The sequence below is a fragment of the Vidua macroura genome, chromosome 8, assembly GCF_024509145.1.
Source record: "Vidua macroura isolate BioBank_ID:100142 chromosome 8, ASM2450914v1, whole genome shotgun sequence".
In the NCBI taxonomy this organism is placed as follows: domain Eukaryota; kingdom Metazoa; phylum Chordata; class Aves; order Passeriformes; family Viduidae; genus Vidua; species Vidua macroura.
This window is the reverse complement of record NC_071578.1, coordinates 29,738,018-29,756,365: the sequence shown is the minus strand read 5'-3', so window position 1 is coordinate 29,756,365 and position 18,348 is coordinate 29,738,018. Positions and strand designations below refer to the sequence as shown.

At 45.7% G+C, this 18,348-nt stretch overlaps 1 protein-coding gene across 4 annotated transcripts in view; it reads right to left on the bottom strand.

The window, feature by feature from the left end:
* The window catches only part of ARID5B (AT-rich interaction domain 5B), a 114,062-nt gene extending 96,293 nt beyond the window's left edge, over positions 1-17,769 (bottom strand). For 3 of the 4 annotated variants that reach the window (XM_053984218.1, XM_053984220.1, XM_053984221.1), the window contains exons 1-2: positions 17,236-17,648; positions 4,155-4,380 (exon numbers count right to left, since the gene is read on the bottom strand). In XM_053984218.1, coding sequence (XP_053840193.1) covers positions 4,155-4,380; positions 17,236-17,526 — 517 coding nt within the window. In that variant the 5' untranslated portion in view covers positions 17,527-17,648. Of the gene's footprint in view, positions 1-4,154; positions 4,381-17,235; positions 17,649-17,668 lie in introns of those variants that run through there. The other variant, XM_053984219.1, reaches the window with a different exon arrangement.
* Positions 17,770-18,348: the final 579 nt, after the last annotated feature.

The window sequence follows — 18,348 nt, the reverse complement described above, 5'->3', positions numbered from 1 at the left end:
GCTTTGCAGCCCAGCCTAACCCAAACCAGCAGAGCTGGCGAGCACTAAATTCAGTCATTTTTCCCTCAGTCTCTTCTCTCAATTTCAGCTCTGACTCCTCTATCTTTTATTTCTTTTTCTAAAGACACATTTAGAGATGAAACCATTCATAACTGCCTATCCACAGACAGTTTGTGGCAGCATAATTGACAATGAGTCTGCTGCAAAAATGAAAATGCTGTTTTAATAACCTTGGCCTAAAATACATTCTGTTGTATGCCTCAAAGGGTTTCAATAAAAAGTCAACCTGTAGAGACATATTTTCTTGGCTTAAACAACAATCCAAAGCATATAAATGTAGTCCAACTATAATGACATATTTATAGGCCAATAAAGCTTACACTGCAGCTTTCATACTTCACTTAAAGGAAGTCTGTAAGAAGCAATGTTATATAAAATAATTTGAATTTTTTTTGAACTATAGCCCAAGGAATACAAATATGCAACTTTGCCATATTTAACCGATAGTGTTTACATTGCTTAGTTGTTAAACATTTTGTAAAATGAAATAATTCCTCATTTGGTGACTTCCCACTGGTTTACCAAATATGGGTATACAAGTCCATTTATTACAAAGAAAAATTCCCTAAATAACTCTAAAGACAAAAATAAATAACCAGCGACCTCAGAAGTGAATGATTTTATCAGACCAATTCTTCTGGAAAAACAGGTTCTTATGTTCATTATGAATAATACATTCCTGAGCAACTCTATTTTTATATGCTGCATTGTTGTTGCTCTTTATTTTTCCTCAACATTTGAAAGAAATATTCAGAAAGCTATAAATAGTCTTAAGACATAAACTGCTAGCATTCAGTATTGACATATTTGTAGAAAGGGACAGAATGTATAACATAAATAACTCAACAGGCAGAAAGAAGTAATTCTTAAAAATCATTTTTCAGGCTGAAATCTTGAAGCTCACACAAAAAAATGCTATTGCACAATCTTTTATTTAATACAGTCCTAAGGAAAAATTCTGCATAATTCGCTAGTGATAAAAACAACAGTATTTTACAGAAAAAAACAAAACAAAACAAAACAAAACCTCAACCCAACAGTTTCTGTAGAAAAGAAAGGCAAAGAGAAAAGAAAGAAGAAAAAAAAAAAAAGAGAAAAGGGGGAAAGAGGGGAAGGACAACAAAAGAGAAGAAAGAGAGAACAAGAAAGGAGACAGAACTATCTTGTTTGAATTAGGGTTGACTTTCAGTTATAGGTTCATGGGTTTTATAGGTTGTGTATTAACCAGGTGCTGCCTTAGTTTTGGCTAAGCAAGTGCCACTGAACACATGGCACAGGGTGCACACTGCTCACACGAGGCCTTACTTTGCCTGGTTGGTGTTTGAAGCTGCCCTGCTCCCAGTAGCAACGTGTTTAATTAAGTATGTTTGTACAGCAACACATCTCTGGTTCTGTATCAGCCATGTTTTCATTTCATCCGGGTTATTTCACTCCTCATCACTCCTGGATAATGTGTGAAAACTGATTTTGTTTCTTCTGTAAAGCTTTTTTGAGCTCTTTGGTAGGGATATAATTTCTTATTACCTTTCAGAGCTTAATTCAAAAACATCTAGTAGGAAAAGCTGCAGAATCTACTCACTTTTATGGGATTTTTCTGTAATGGAAACATGCCATTTCATAGGAAAAAAGGGGTCCAGGGGATCACGTTGTTTATCTAGGCCTTCTCAACATCTGGTTCAGCAACTTCCTCATCTACAGCCAGGGTTAAACACCAGCATCACGTGAGGGACCTTTGCCTGACAGTGCACCATGCTCCTTTTAAACTATACAACTTTATTTTAAGAGAAAAGACAACCCCATCCCATTGTGCTGGAGACCTGCTGCAGAAGTTATTGCTAATAAATCTTTAGATCACTGCAGCTGAGCACTGCTCTGTCAGCAAGACACTGAGTATTGGAAAAGGTCTGTGGGCACATGTCCTAACAGGCAGCAAAGATGCCCTTTGACAGCCAAGAAGAGACAACACCAGCAGCTCAACAGACTCAGACACCCCACATCATGCTCCTGCCCTTGCCTCCAGCTAGGGAAAAGACAACTCCCAGAGCAATGTCAACCCCAACCAACCACTCAGAACGAGAGAAGTAAATCCTCTTCGTCTCGTGGGCGCTGAACGCCATAGATGAGACAAACACCAGAGCTCATGGACTGCCTACAGGACACCAGCTAGGGCTGCTGCACCAGCTTCAAAGATCACCACTCTTCTGAGTTTTTGTGTCAGATCCAGGAAGCAAAATAGGATTAAATTCTTGGCTCTTTCAAATGGTAAAAAAAAAAATCTCAATACCAGATTTAAGAAATTTCTTTGATGCCCTTAATAGGCTGGATCAATTGTCTATATCAGTGTATCCAGTCAGCTATAGGTCTTTGTGAACCTTTGGTTTCACTCCTGTCAACCAGTCATTATGAAGATAAAGGCAGTCATAACCAAACATCAGCCAAAATTCTCTTTTCTACTGAAAAAAAAAAAAACCCCAACACAACAATAAAGCCAGAGCCACCAACTGAAAATGAGCAACATCAGAATGTGGGGGTATCAAAATTATACCATATAGTTGGCATTCCATGAGCGTTTTCAGTATAACCCCTACTTTGAAAGGCTTAACATGCAACTATAAGCCTTGGGCTTAAAGATAATTTTCTCTGGCTCCTAGGGTAGATAATAGCAATTTCATAACTTACCACAAGGAGTTTTTTGTTTGTTGAAAACAAAAACAAGAAAACATTAGCACACAAAAGTTCTGTCTGAAAAACATTAAGATTCTTCTGACACAACAAACAAATGCAAATAAATGTAGTGCGTAAAGATACCAGGGCAATAACAGAGAAAATTACTGCATGTAATTATGAACTAGAAGAAACCACAGAGAAAAGCAAAGAGAGAAAGAATTGCATGGCTTATTTTTTCCCTGGACATGCAATGAAAAACAAGATCAGCTTCCAATTGTAATTTAATCTTCCAACCTACATAGTTAATTGTAAAATGTGAGACTGAAAAAATCACTTCACCATTTGATAAGATCAGAAAAATGAGATGCAGAAGATAAATCTTCCAAGACAGATCTTCAGCTTCATGTAACTTGGCTTCGATGCCAACCTAGTCACAACACTATAAAACTGAACTAGGCCCTGCACTCCTGTTCACATAGATACAGAAGCATGTCTTCAAATGCATTAGGCTTAGCTTTTAATTTCTTACCTTTTAACACATTATGGCCTAAACTTGATGCTCTTCAAACATGGAACATTTATTAAAAACTTAGCAGAAGAGGGAAATGTCCTTGGTATGCACTTCAAAGTGCCATCTCTGACAGCTGTTACACATCCAAGGTCCTAATACCACAAACAGGCACGTCTACCAACAGGAGACTGATCTCCCTTGGACCTGGGAACCCACCACAGGTATTATAGGTGTGAGTGCCTGTACAACAAAGCAGTCCTACAGCTGCAAGCCTGTCTGCAACCATCCAAAGTAGCAGAGCTACCAACTCCCTTTCTGAAAACAAACAGGGGAAGAAAGCACAGGTCTGTGTGTGGAGACAACAGTGGGGTGCTCGCAGAGCCCTGTAGCAACATAAAGCTGACAAGGAAACACCATGGAAGGAACACATCCCTACTGAACGAGACACAGAGCCAACCATACAGAGTTAGGGCAAGCACCAGCAGCACCACTGAGCTTTTGGAAGATGGGACATGAGAAGTGAAAGGCCTCTGCTCATCCCTGCCTGTCACAGGAGGCCTCAGGAAGACATGTCAGCCTCCTCTCCCACATGTACAGCTCTGACCTGATCCCCCAGCCCGCAGAGCCCCAGGGAGAGCCTGTGACAATTATTTGTATGCACATCTGCAGGGTTTGAGCCGTAGTGCTCGGGGCCATACAGACAGGTATCACAGTGTTACCCCACACCAGTTTGCAAGGAGCTTGAGATGAGCTCACTACCACCACTCATCCCACACAGGTACCTCATCGCCACACCTCTGCCCCAGGCTCAGACATACCTTGGGAATCTGCAATGGCATGGCAGGATCAGGCTCATCTGTTTTCAAAAGACTCTCCCAGAGGCCCCTTCCCACAAGAGAAAGTAAGGGATACTCACCAAGGTCAGCCTTTTCCTTTAGAATATCTTTGAAGTTCAAGCCACTGTTCAGTGTGGATTGTCTGTATCTTGTCAAGGCCTCTTTCTGCCCATTCTTCCCCACATCCATGGGCTGGACTGGCTCAGCCCGGAAACCACACTTCCATTTGGAGAAATCGGACTGCGCCCATTTTGCCAAGTCCTCAAGCTTCACAGTAACTTTTTCTGAAACAGCAATAACTTCATCCTGCAAGAAGTGATCAGATGAGAATACATGTCACTCTAGGCTCCCTGATGACTGAGAAACCAGTAATATCATCCTGCACTGACTCCTGCAAAAGCCTATCTTGCTGCAGGCTGAGTCATTTTTCTGTATCACAGAATAGCTAGCGCTTAATTTATTCCTCTTGCCACCTAAGTGGAAATATTAGTTGTTTACTTGAAGCAAATATACACCATCTAAAGACAATTTCTAGGACCAGGGCAATGATCCTAAAAGGCATTTGAAATACAGGTTGCCAAATCACATTCTGCATAACCCAAAGCCTTGAGGGAAAGTTGCTTTTTAGGTGCAATTAGCTGCAAATGTAAAAATTCATGGCTGGATGACTAATGGTTATAGTTAGTCCTGAAATAAATGGACTAAGTAAATCTCAGATTCTTGGAACTCTGACTCACCAGAAAATTCCTATGTTTATGGTACATTTTCCCTTGGCTTATACACAAATATTGAATTTAACTTTTGTCCTTAAAATTAAATAAAACTGTGATGTAATCCCAAAAGAAATACTACATAAATGTGCTTCCCACCAAAAGAAACTTGCACATTCTCATGTTTCTTAAAACCTTTTTCAAGATCAGAAGTGCAATTTTTTTTTCCCCCTTCTAAAACATACATTCTAAGAAGAGCACTTAAACTTAGTTTAGCCTCCAGAACATACACTCAAATTAAACAGTCCTAATTGGTGGATTTTAACCTTCCAGGAAACAATCAACTCCTCTCAGTCATGATGAATAAGCAGAATATTTTACAGCTGAGTCCAGTGAGCAAGGGATCAAGAAAGCCTCAAAAAATAAACAAACAAACATACATATCCAGCAAGATACACTCCAGATTTTTTTGTTAAAACAGCAGAAATAATTTATGTTGTAATGAGAGCTGGCTGTACACCACACCTTGCCCACCACACATTTCTAACACTAAATAAGGTTACAGTTCTTGAAATAAATAAACCAGAATCCAATTTTTCTCTCAAATAAACATAAGTATTTGCAAAGGGAGAGAAATTCTTTGAGTTATTAAACAAAGGGAAAAGCACGATTGATTCTCTCTGTGTTTTTTTTTTGTCCACTGAACACATTCCTCAGGAAATAAAATACTGCTCAATGGAAAAAAAAAAAAAAAGAGCTTTATTGTGACAAGTTGCATACAATACAAAACCTGAAGTCATTCTAGTAAAAAAACAGATCTGATATTCCACTCTTCCTTATATAATACAAAACTGTTTTATAAGCAGGCACCTTCATTACATTTAGTGCAATAACAAATATTTGGTCAGAAGTGAACAGCATGTTTATATGCTAAGCAAGCTTGTAATAAAATCTTTTCCTTTATCGCTGCACAGCATAAGAGCCTCCACCAAACAACAAACAATAACAGTGATGCTTTAAATCTCTGTTTATGACAAACGTCAATACTTTGTAAACAAGCACTGGGTACTAGAAAGTACAATTTCAATGGATGGTTTCACCCAATTTCATTACACCATTCATTTGAAATAAAAAAGCTGTAGTTGCTATGCATTTTATAGCTATTACATGGTGATTATTAAATGTCAGAATGGAAAAAAATAATGCATATATATAAATACCAGCCTGCCTTCTGACAGTCTCAGCAATTTCTGGATGAAGTCCTCTCTTAGGATGTTGAATAACTTCACCAGCTACTACACAATTTCTAATATTCCATACCGAAGAAATCTACTTAGCAGCAGTTAAAAAAAACAAACAAACAAACCCAAAAAACTAACAAAAAACCTGACATGGAGATCAGACATGCTTCTGGTTAAAATATTATTTTCCAAATAGCTCTCATGATCAAATGATTATGATTTCAATTACTAGTTTCTTCATATCCTTTCCAAGAACTGGTATGACTAATTTTGGCTGGCATACAAAGTAAGCCCAGCAGACAATTTATTAACCAAAAGAAAAGTACAATCACTATTACATCATCAATGAATAAACTTGTTTTTGAGAATACAACCTTTGCACACATGCACATGATGTGTACATAGGAGGAAAAAAAAAACAAATTAAAAAAAAAACAACAAACAAACAACCAACAACAAAAACCCAAACCAAACAAAAAAAAAAAGCACACAACCCCAAAAAGAGCCCTACTGTACCAAGGGTGAAGTGATACTGGTGCACTCTGTCCAGGCTGCCACGGAGGGGGAACTGCAGAGGCAGGAGCAGGGGGCCTTTTGGGGAGCTGGGGAAAGCACAGCTCAGCCATGAGTTTCCTGTGGCAGCAGCACATCCAGCCATGGGAATTTGGGGTGTTCAGCATCCCCACACTGATGTGAGGGGCCAGGAAAACAAAGACACAGCAAAAACACCACTCTCTGCCACCCCTCAGCCCTCTGCAAAGTGCCACCAAGCCACCAAATACAGCCACAAACTGCAAAGAGGTGCCCAGGATGGCACCAGGGAGCAGCCCAGCACAAATACAAAATACAGGAGTCCACGCTGTCCCTGTGCTGTGACAAGGGCTCTGGGCTAAACTTCCCTCCAGAGCTGCTGGCCCCTTGTCAAGGCCACCCAGTCACCTCCACACCAGCTTTGTCCCCAAGGACAGCTGGTCACCCCTGCAGCAGCTATGTCCCTAAAAGTGCCAGCTGGCCCCCAAATCCCTGTCCCTAAGGGCGCCAGGCTGGCCCCCAAATCCCCGTCCTCCCCTTGTACTGCCAGCGATCCCCACAGCGGCATCGGGGAAACGCGGCCTAGCTCATTTGTAGGCAGGAAATGGAAAAACGACCTGAATAGCTTCAGAGCCGGCCTTGGGTCACCCTGCCTGTCACACAGCAGGACTGGACAGACCTGCTCCCCTCCCTCACCACTCACTTTTGGCCCAGCTCACACAGAATTGTCCACATTCTTCCCAACTCCTCAAATACTCCTCAAATATGCAGATCAGACTGCAGGCCTCCTCTGCCAGTGCGGATCTCACCAGTGTGGGACTACATCTCCATGGGCACTTCTAGCCCGGTGCCCCATCCTGCAAACACTGTCCCCCAGCAGCGCATGACAGGCGGCTCCAGTCTCTGCTTTCGGAGGAGCCCGAGCCACGGGCAGCTCCAGCGGGGCTGTCTTGCCCACATCTTGGCAGTTTGCTGACACAAGAGGTCATCTGCCCTTCTTCCACACCACCCAAACAGAGGTCACCCAACTATCTCACCAGCTCTGGAATTTCAGTGTGCCATGCCACGCTTTCACACATTCTTCAGCAACCTTTCCAAGCGCTCAGCCCCAAACTGCTGTGGTGTTTGGGTTTTTTATTTTTGAGTAGCAGGTGACAAAAGGGTCCTTCTCCTTTTTGATAAAGCCCTGTGTCACAACAAAAGTTGCTCTGGGACCTGTCAGCCACAGGAGCTCCTGCACCCCTTTGGTATGAACCATTACCTACTGCCACAGCCCTTCTAGAGAAACCCCTTCAACTAGATGACAAAGGAATACAGATGTTGAAAAAATAAAAACCAGGTATGCAGTGACACATGACTAACAAATCTTTAGAAGATTAAAGAAATCTGCTGTATAACCTTCATGTCATTCATAATTATATCTCTGTGTAAGCATGAAAAACCACGCATGTTGCAAACAGTGCATATATATATCTATACAAAATCAACTCATCATGTATTAGCTATGCTGTGAAGTGATATGTTTATGAGGTCTCCACTGCACAGTTAAGTCTTTAATTACCATTTTTTCCTGCTACAGCAAGAAGAGAAAACAACCGGCAGAGATTTCAACTCTGCTCAGGAATGAGATTTATCTGGTGGACCTGACCAATTGGTCAGTGGTACAATGAACCAATGGTCTCAGCCACAATGTTGTCTAAATCTCTAAATAAGTACTGACTATAGAAAGAGGCACTTTTTTAGCTGCTTCTGTAAAAATGGTTATCTAGTCAACCTGTAATTTTAGGATGTCTTATAAGACTTCTGAGCAGAGTACAATTCTTTCACCTATCAAGTGGAAAACAGGGAGATGGTTAAGAAAGATGGTGACACAAACCCTTCTCATCCATCTATTGTTTTTTTAAGAGCATACTGGACTTGCATTTCCAGAGAAGTCATCCAGGGAGAAGAGGACAGCATCTTCTCGAGAGCCATTATGTTTAAATATTATGTCACTGTTGTCTAAGCAACCATCACAGCCTTGTGAAAGCACAGAATGCTATATTGCCTGACTCAGCAGATGGCTGAAATACTTATATTCAGGGAAACAGGTCAGGTAGTTATAATACCTTAAAGCAGATAATTATTTTTTAGAAGAAATATTAACTCTTACAAGGCAGGGAGTCACGGGGCAGCACAGGGAGGTCATACATCTTGATTGCACACCCACATACAGTACGTCACAACTCCTCACTCATCACCAATAACTAGGAAAGATTTATATTTTAGAGACATTGAGGCAGCCTTAAAAGAATTACAGCAACTGAGATATCTCAAAATTTTGACATGCTGAGACTGTTTTCACTCCAGTACTTCCAGAGGTCATTTAAGGAATTCTGGAGGGCATGAGCGAGTCAAACACCTGCTTGGCTGTCTCCTAACATCAAATATGTGGCCTAGAGAGAAACAGGAGATGTACTGTAAAAACTCTTGCTGATAATTACAGGAGACACTGCATGTCATTTATGTGATCAGTATGATTTGAATAAGAAAACATCTTCAAGCCTTTTCCATGAAATCTTTAGCAAAGTAGATAGCTGGGAATGTATATTTTACAGCCCAGTACACTGCTGATGAAAACACATTCATCCACAGGAGCAAAAAATACAGTCTGACTCTTACGGACTGCATTCACCAGGGATAACTGAACTGTTATTTCATTTGGGCATAAAAGCCTCCCTTATTCTGGTCTGGTTTTACCCACCACTGTATTTTAGGGTTTTTGCAATTTAAGTGAAAAGGACCTTCCTGTACCATGTGTATCTAACACAGCAGTTCTCAACTCAGGAATCCCGTTCCTTGCTCTAGACCCCTTTGAGGAGCAGGAGGTCACGCTGCAGACATGCAGAAGGGAAGGAGGGGGCTTATTGCCAATTAGAACCTCTCCTGTAGGAAGGCATTTACCTGGATGTTTGAGGGAAGTACCATCAGCTTTATTTGACAGCACAGTCAAAACAAAAAGGTCCTGATCACAGTCTTTAGTCCAGAGCTCTTCTCTGCCATACAGATACTATTAGGGCTCTGGGATAGCAGCACAAACCAGGTCATCTCAGTTCAGTCCCAACTCACTCACTCAAAGTCCCTCAAGAACCTGAACCCAGGTCTCCAGAAGCATCACCAAAAAGCAGCACTTCTTTCAGGGACCATACCCAGCTCTGAAGAGGCAGAGAGCATTTGTACAGGGCTGATTTGCTCTCAGAGACTTCTCTAGAGCAAAAAGGTCCTGTCTCCTTACTGCCAGCGGTGGGCTGGGAATATACACAAAAGTTTTTAAGACTGCAGGACAACAAACTGTCTAAAAAACTGGCTGTGTTGTGGAAAAGGCCTGCCTCTGAGATGTGCCCTGTTCAGCCTCCCTTACAGGGCACATGAAGGACTCTCCTGCCATACACCCCCCTATTCTTCCAGCAGAGCCCTTGTAAGCATGCTGCAGACCTGGGGACCAGGGCACAGCTCTGCCAGGCGGGAATTGCTCCTCTTGTTCCACAGGTGGGACCACTGAATGGCAGGGAAGCCTCAGAAGAGGCTCCAGAGCTTGGCAGGGGCAGCTTCCTTTCCCCTGACCCTGCTTGGAGTGCTTCATTTGGTGCCATCTCCTCATGCCCAGGGCAGACGGAGGTGTCCCAAAGGATTTGTGGAGCACAACTGACTGCTGGGGTCTGGACCTGCTCCCTGGAGGTGCCTACATACAGGGACCTACAGAGACCACTGCTTTCCACATGAACCCATGGGGAGAGCCTTGAGAAGGGAAATGTATAGATCAGGAATTTACCTGGCACACTAGAGAATTTTAAAGAGGCTAAGGCAGAACCTTTCATCTGTTAATCCTTTCCTAATTACTTTAAAGGGCTATAATGATCTTGTTAAATTCAGGTGACAGGTATTTCCCCAGCCTAAGCACAGCTGCACAGAGCTGTCTGAAAGTCACACTGATGTGTTCATCACTTCTTCCAGGGTCCAAAACCAAGAGAAAAGACCAAGTTAAAGGACATGGCTGAAGCATGTGAAGTCCTATAGCTTTTGCTTTCCCTTGTATTAGCAAGCAGCATTTTCTACATGAGTCAGTAATTCCAAAGCGAGACACGCAAAACCACCTGGGGCAGAACACCACCATGCCTCTGCAGGATACTTTTTGGGGTCCTGGTACATCGGTGTCCAGAAGTGGGGTAGAGATGGGGTGCACAGAGGGACGGCTGTGAGCAGTTCAACATGACATTTCTACTGTGAGCCTCCTCCTTTGTGACTGGGGTGGTTTTTTCTCCCTCCTCCCACTCCCAGCCAGAGGTTCAAATTGAATTTATATCTGTCATTGCAGATAGAAGTTCTGACCAAACAGAAAATAGGCTTCAGTCAAAATGTTTTGCCGTCAGATAGCTCACAGATCTCAAAGAGCTGTTTTAGTTTAGGCAAGTTGACAAGCAATTCATTCCTAATTTTGCCTACTACAGTTACAGTACGAGAAGCTTTCCTCATAGATTACATAATTATATTTTTTCTTAAAAAGGAGTACATGGCATTAGCAGGTTTAAATTATGCAAGCTTATTCTTTTGTCTTTTGTTATATTGTGTTCTATTGTGCTGGTAAAACAATATGTGCTTTAATTAGCAAATATCTGTAAATAATTTACTTGCTTTTCATACAGCAGAACAATGGAGCCAATTTTCACATACATCCACTGAGCATGTCTAGGGGGTTTCTTGCCAGAACCTTCCATTGTTCAGTATCTGTATCAATCTGCCCATCATTAGCAGCTAACGTTCAACAACCCAGTAAGACATTAAAGTTTTGGCCCCCGGGTGTAGCCCCAAGCTCCCCAAATCCGAGGCTATGCTTTGCAAAGAAAGATTAAAATATCCAGAAAATGAAAACAAACTCTTTTATTATCTATAACCCTGGCACCTTCGCATAGAAACATGGACGCTTGCCAAGCATTAAGGTCATTGGATTAATGCCATAAAATGCTGATGTTCATCTGACCTTCTGACTGCATTTTAGCTACAAATAAAAAGCTCAACTTGATACAACACTATGAATCACACGAGTGTCTAGGCTGTGCAGGGTTAACGCTGGGTGTGAACCCACACTGCACACGCACAAACACACACACGCACACAAAGAAAAAAAGCTCTTAAATCAAGAATGGATGACTGTTCAGAGACTTAAGGCATTGTTATTTTGAATGCGAATGAAAGGGCCAGAACAAGCATTGCAAGAATATTTCAATTATGTATTTCCCAGAACTACATCTCTGAGCAACTAATGCAAATATTGCTCCCATAGCAGTAGAACTTCTTTCCGAATAAAAGCATACGAGAGCTTGAATCAGAACATACTTTCTATATCATTCGCATATTGTTTGAATATTATTAAAAATGCAAAATCTATGTATGCGTTACTCTCCTGAGCAATACAGTAATTATGATTAAGGGACAAGCAGCACAAAAAGAGCCAATTTATCTTACTTGCGCTTAGGAATACTATTGTGTAACTAAGCAACTAAAGACAAAATATAGTCTAATTAATTCACTCCTATGCTTATTTAAAAGACACAATTAGAACATTTTTATTTTCCAGCCTGCACAGTATCTCAACATGCTTGAGGGTGTACCATGTGAGGCCTATTATTCTCCAAAGACAAGAGTTTAATGTTTAGTGCCACTGATCAGACTGGGAACAGCAACTCTGGAAAGCAGTGGGTGTATTTTACAGTCTGAATGCACAGGGAAGGGGAGGGAAAGAAGAAAGGAAATAAAATAAAAAGTTGGGTTTTTTTTTTTTTTTTTAAGGAATCTACCTTAAATGACCAGATATTCCAGACTGCTGGCTAGCAACATGTGGCTTCTCTGAATAATATCACTGCCCTCTCCTTCCTTTGCCAGCAATATGCTACTGGTGGCGAGAGAGATAAAAATATACAGAGTGGATATGCAATTACCAAACCCACGATATTTTATGACAAATGCCATTTCTCTAACGCTGCTATTACAGTGTGCCTGATTTCCAAAGCTGAATTAATTTGAGCAAGTGTACATTGGAGATTGATGCTATTAGCATGATTTTTAAAGCACCCTTTAATAATCATAATCTGCATGTTTGAAACGTGTTGCCATTACCAGTGTTGACAGATACGAGCATAAAGGCACACACCGTGGAGACTAAAACAAGGCTATTCTCATTTCAAATAAGAGTGCACAGATTCCTACATCTGTAAAAAAAAACAGAATCTATTACTGTGCAAAGGGAATAGCACATTTTTCTAGGGGGTGGCAATAAAGCAGTGTTGATATAAGACACCATGCCTGGGCCAGCCTATGTTACCTTTAGGCATTGGAGTAGGACCCCCGCAATGGAGAGACCCTACAAAATGAACCAGGCTTTTGAGGGATGCTGTCAGCATCTATCCCAAAATGAACAGAGAACAAAACCACCGACTCCCTTAACTTTCTGGAAGAATCTCTTCTGCAATTATAAATGACACACATTTATGGAGTGACTTTTTTTTTTTTCCTTTACCCCAATTATTCTGAAAATGCAAAATACTTCTAGGGAAATAATTACAGGAAACTAGCTCTCTCCTCTCCTCTGTATGAGCAACGCTTACTCATGTAAATTACTTGCATGAGTAAGGATTATTTGCAAGGCGAAAAGCATTGCATCAGATCCCCAGTTTGGGAGAAGAGATGAAATCAACATGAGTTCGTAGTAAACTTTGCTGCTGATGAATGAACCAAAGGCAGATCCCCAGTGACAGTCCAGTCTCAATGGAAGCAGCATTCACCACCATGCAGGGCAATGCAGGGAATATCATACCATGCAAAATGAATTAGTTGCTTGTTTAGGGTTTTTTAGGAATTCTATGCATCACATCAAATACCATCCCTGGACTAAATGAGTATCAACTTTGAAATATATTTTTAAGCCTAGTCTAACTAATGCCAACACCTTTAAAAACATGATAGCACAAGGCACTAACAAGCATTTTGCTCTACAACTGCTTTTGCAAAGGTCAGTCATTTCACAACCCCACACCACCCCTTGGAGCAGTAAATGCAGAGAGCAGTAAATGAGCTGGAGGAAGGCTTGGCCAAGACCCTGTGAGCTGGAGGGTGAGCCCACCTCGTGCCACCTGAATGCCACCGGACCAGAGCACTGCACGAGGGGACTGGGCAGATGCTTTCTGACAGCACACAGCTTCTCACACTCGGGTGCCAGCAAAGCTGGGGGCCTGCTTTCCACATGTACCCCATGAATCTGTTTCAAACACAATGGGGTGCCCTTAAAGGCGCTCCCTCTGGATCTCTATGTGCCTCCAAGCATCCTGTTCTGACCCCTGCGTGAGGCACCTGCCATCAAGGAGATCTTCCCAGCCCATGCGGAAGGTGACACGGAACCGCACCAGACCAGAGTGAATGAGAAAATCAAGGCAAGGTGGTGACTTCCTCTACCAAAAGACACTTTTTTGGCAATGGCCCTGTAGGGATGGAGGAGAATCACTTCTTCCCTGCTGGAGGGAAAAGAGAGAAGGCTGGTCTTGCCCTCTGGCCAGTGCTGCACCTGCTGCAGTGTCTGGGCTTGATGGTGAGGTGGGAAGCAGCGTGCCCAGGCCACAGTGTTTTTAAAGCAGCAACAAAGTTTTCAGTGAAGTAGCACAAAACTCTTCTAGTTCACCTAGCAGTGGCCTCACAGGCCTTGTTGCTCTTACAAAAGTGTCTCTACTGTCCCTGAGCAGCAAGACCCCTGGTCTAAGTGTGATGCCAGAGCTGGTCTCAGTCTTTCCATGCACATCTCCTTGGGATGCAATGAGCATCAGGGTCAGAAGCACCCATACCTGCTGCATGTGAGCAGCCCCATCCTACATTCATCATCCACTGAGACTCCCTGGGAAACAATCTCTGTCAGCTTCTGGCATTGAAAGGGAGTTTTTCCACTGTGGTGATGGGGATGCTGAACCTTAGGTGGAAAAAAGGGTACTGAAGCAGAAGCACACCTGGGCTTGAACCTTCCCTGGATCTGGGCAGTGCATGGAAACATCCGGTTTTAGCAGCAGTTGGGGTTATATTTAAATCTGGATGATGAATTCAGCTAGCTATAAAAAGACTTATATTTACACTTATTGCTGATTAGCTCAAACATTTGGCAATCAGATAAAATACGCCATCAGAAATTTCTGAGTAACAGAAGCATTACATCCCTCCTTGCTTCTCCTCCCTCCTTACAGCCACTAGCTGAATATTGTCACAGTGTCAGTGCTGCTATTACAGAAAACAGGCAGCCAGCTGCTTCTATTAATCATGCCGCTAGCGCAGGTAGCTGCTGGAGACCGTGCCTAAATCTCTGGTGGGCTCGATCACAAGCCTGCAATTCAGCCACTTGCTCCTCTCCCCAACAATTTCAGTGACAGCGAGCGCCCCATCACCCTTTGCCTCGGACACCGCAGGTTTGCAGTACATGCTTAAGCACTGGCTCACTCCACCCCTACTCCCTGAATGCACAACGAGGTATTTCATCCCATCAGAATCCCACACCACAAATAAGGTCCCCTCTGATGGCTATAAGCTGCATCTGACTCGAGAGCCACATCTCCTCCTGCAGAAGGAGCTAGGAGTTAGGAAGTCCCATGACCCCAGAGGCGGCCTTGCTGCCCCTTTGGGGATCAAGATGAGTGTCATTTACCGAAGGGATTGAGACCTTGGGGTGCCAAGGGGAAACAGCTGCCCCTGCCCCCCCAATGAGAGCAGTTACCCCAAGCCAGCCAGCACCCAGCCTTTTGTCTCTCTGCTGCCTGCACATCCCCAAGCACTGTTTGGATTGTTCCAAACTATTAAAAATCGATCATAAAAAATCATTCCTATGTCTATAAACAAGTTAATGGAGTAAGTGAAAACAAAGTACATTTCTTAATGGGAGTGTTATGTTGCCCTCTCTAGGCCCTGGCTCTCAGCGCCGGTTTCTGTAGGCTCCCTGCCAGAGAAGTATCACTCAGAGCTGTTGCTGTTGCTGCTGCTGCTACTCTGCTAATGAATGACTAACTTAGGCCAGAGGGGAAATGACATCACCGGGGTGTAAAACACAACTGCATTAGGAAACTTTTTACCTGCTTTACATTTGTCATAATTATTCCACACAATACGGCCGGCATTTGCATAATTTCAAGGCGTGCCATTATCTTAATTGAAAATTGTTTTCATATGGTTGAATAATGCAGAATGACATCAGTTAAAGCCGCAATGAAATGCACAAGTATAATCACACGGCTAATTACTAGCGGTGTTTGCATGTAAAAATAAATAAAATCGTGCGTATTATTAAGAAGGTACATGCAGCTGAGAACTCTCGTACCGGAGCAGTGTTTTACTTGTAATGGTAGGATTAATTTTCTCTGATGTTCCTACCACAGTAACATGAACTGATCATTAAGGCGTATTAAAATGATTTGTGTCCCTTTCCCCACCCCCCTCCCTTCCAAATATCTTTCATTTTACACACACACGAGACACGCAGAGGCACAGTTTTAAATAGTCACCACGGGCAATTTCAGAGCATCCATTGCTCACTGTCATCTCCCTGATTCTTAGGAAAAGGCTCCCTTATCTCAGCGGCACGCACAGAAAATTAAAGTGAAGAGGTGGCAGCGGGCGAAGGTGGCTCTGAGACGCGTTTCGGCTGCGTACGCGTGTGTGCGGGTACACGGCTACGCCGGCACCTACAGCCACGCGTGCCTCCGAAAACAGCCCCTGCGGACAGCCCCCCCTTGGACCCACCCCCCCGGCATCTCCAACAGAAGTTCCCCCAAAACATCTCGTCCCTCTCCCGCCTGGTCTCCAGCCCCTCTCGGGGACCCTCGCCATTCCCCACAGTCCCCTGCCTGGGTACCTCACCCGTCCCCCGCCCCAGACCACAGACTGAAAGCAATGAATTTGAAAAACAGATAACGGGAGGGCTCGGGGCTGGGGCGGGGCGGTGCGGGGCTGCGCGGCCCCATCCCGGGCTGCGCGGCCGCCGGCGGAGGGTGCCGGCGCGCAGCGCGTTTGCGCCGGGAGCGCGGCGGCTCCGAAATACGCCCAGGCATATCTGCAAGTTATTTGAATGTATTATTCCCGTACCTGTCATTTATCACTTTATTCAACACGTCCCTGCCAGCAAGAGAGCGTTTGATCTCCCTCTGCCTCCATTTCGTAATTTCCGCCCTCTTAAACATATCGAATACTTAAAAAAAAGCCCCGAACAATATAGAAATCCCCCCAGCGTGGTTGTTGGTTTTTTTTTTTTTTTTTTTCGCTTTTCCGTGTGTTTTGCTTTTGGTGTTTTTTTTTTTTTTTTCTTTTTTTTTTTTTCTTTTTTTTTTTTTTTTTTTTTTGTTAAGGAAGCAGAAGGACAGGGCGAGCCCCGCACACACTCCGCTGCCCGCCGGGCCGGGGCCGCCCCGCACCCCGACCCCCTCCCTCCTTCCCCCCGCCCGCACAAGTTCCCGGTCAGCGCGCACCGGTGCGCCCCGACGGCGCGGCCCCTCCGCGTTGCCCCGCCACGCACGGCGGGGAGGGGGACGCGGGTGGGGGGAGCCAGGAGAGGGGGGAGCCGAGCCCGGGCATGCAGGTGGGGACGGGCGCGGGGGAAGGGGGGCCGGCGCCGCGTTTACCACCTCGCCATGGTCACTGGTCCTGCCCTGGGGGGTGTCCTCGGGGAGAAAATAAAGTTTGGCGCTGGAGAGAAGTTGCCGGCTGGTGCGCTCCTCCCAGAGCAGCTGCAGCTCCGCGATGCAGGCGGGCTCCTCCGCGCGGCACCGCACGAAGAAGAAGTCGCCGAGGGAGAGGACCCGCGCCCGGCCGCCGCCGCGGCGCTGGAAGCGGAACGCCCTGTAGAAGACGTAGGGGCCGTGCGAGCCGCACGGGGCGCCGACCCACTGCGGGGAACAACAACACGGCAGCGGCATCAGCGCCGGCTCCGCGCCGCGCCGCGCCGCGCAGGGGCAGGAGGAGGAAGAGGGCGGCGGGAGGGGAGCGCGGGAGGGAGGGAGGGGGCTCCGCGGCGGCGGGGGGCGCGGGGCGGGGCGGGGGCGCGGGGCGGCGCGGTACCTGCAGTGCGCTGCGCTCCATCGCGGCTCCGGCGCGATTGAACTCAACATTCTCCCAAACTTGTTGGCGTGAATGGAGCCCGGCAGGTCCTGGCAGGGCGAAGCCGGCCCCGCCGCCCGCCGCCCCCCGCCGCCGCCGCCCCCGCGCCGCCCCGCCGCCGCCGCCGCCTCCCGCCCCGCCGCGCGCGGCGACGCCCCCCCCCCGCCGCCCGCCCCCCGCTCCACCGCCCCGCCGCCGCCCCGCCGCGTCCCGCCGCCGGCGCCACCCGACGTCGGCCGGGCCCCCGACGCCCGCCCGGGCCCGGCAAAAATGCCGCGGGGCGGCGGCGGGCCTCGGGGGGGAGGCGCGGAGGCGGAGGGGCGGCGGCGGGGCCGCTATCCGCGCTCGGCGATTTTTGGGGGGCCGAAAGGGCGGGCGGGCGCGCTGCGGATCTGACAGGACCTGCCCGTATATGTCTAATATAAAGACCATTTCCTGCGGCGCGAGGGGCGCTGCTCGTCCGCGCGCGCCCGGCGGGACCGCCCGCTCCCACCGCCCGATCCCGCTCCCACCCCCGGCAGCCGCGGAGCGCACGGCGGGGGCTGCGCCCCCCTGCCGCCCCCCCCCACCCCCCCGGCGGCCGCGGAGGGCGGGCGGCGCGTCCCTAATTTATTTATCGCTGTTCCCCGGGAAGGGATGGA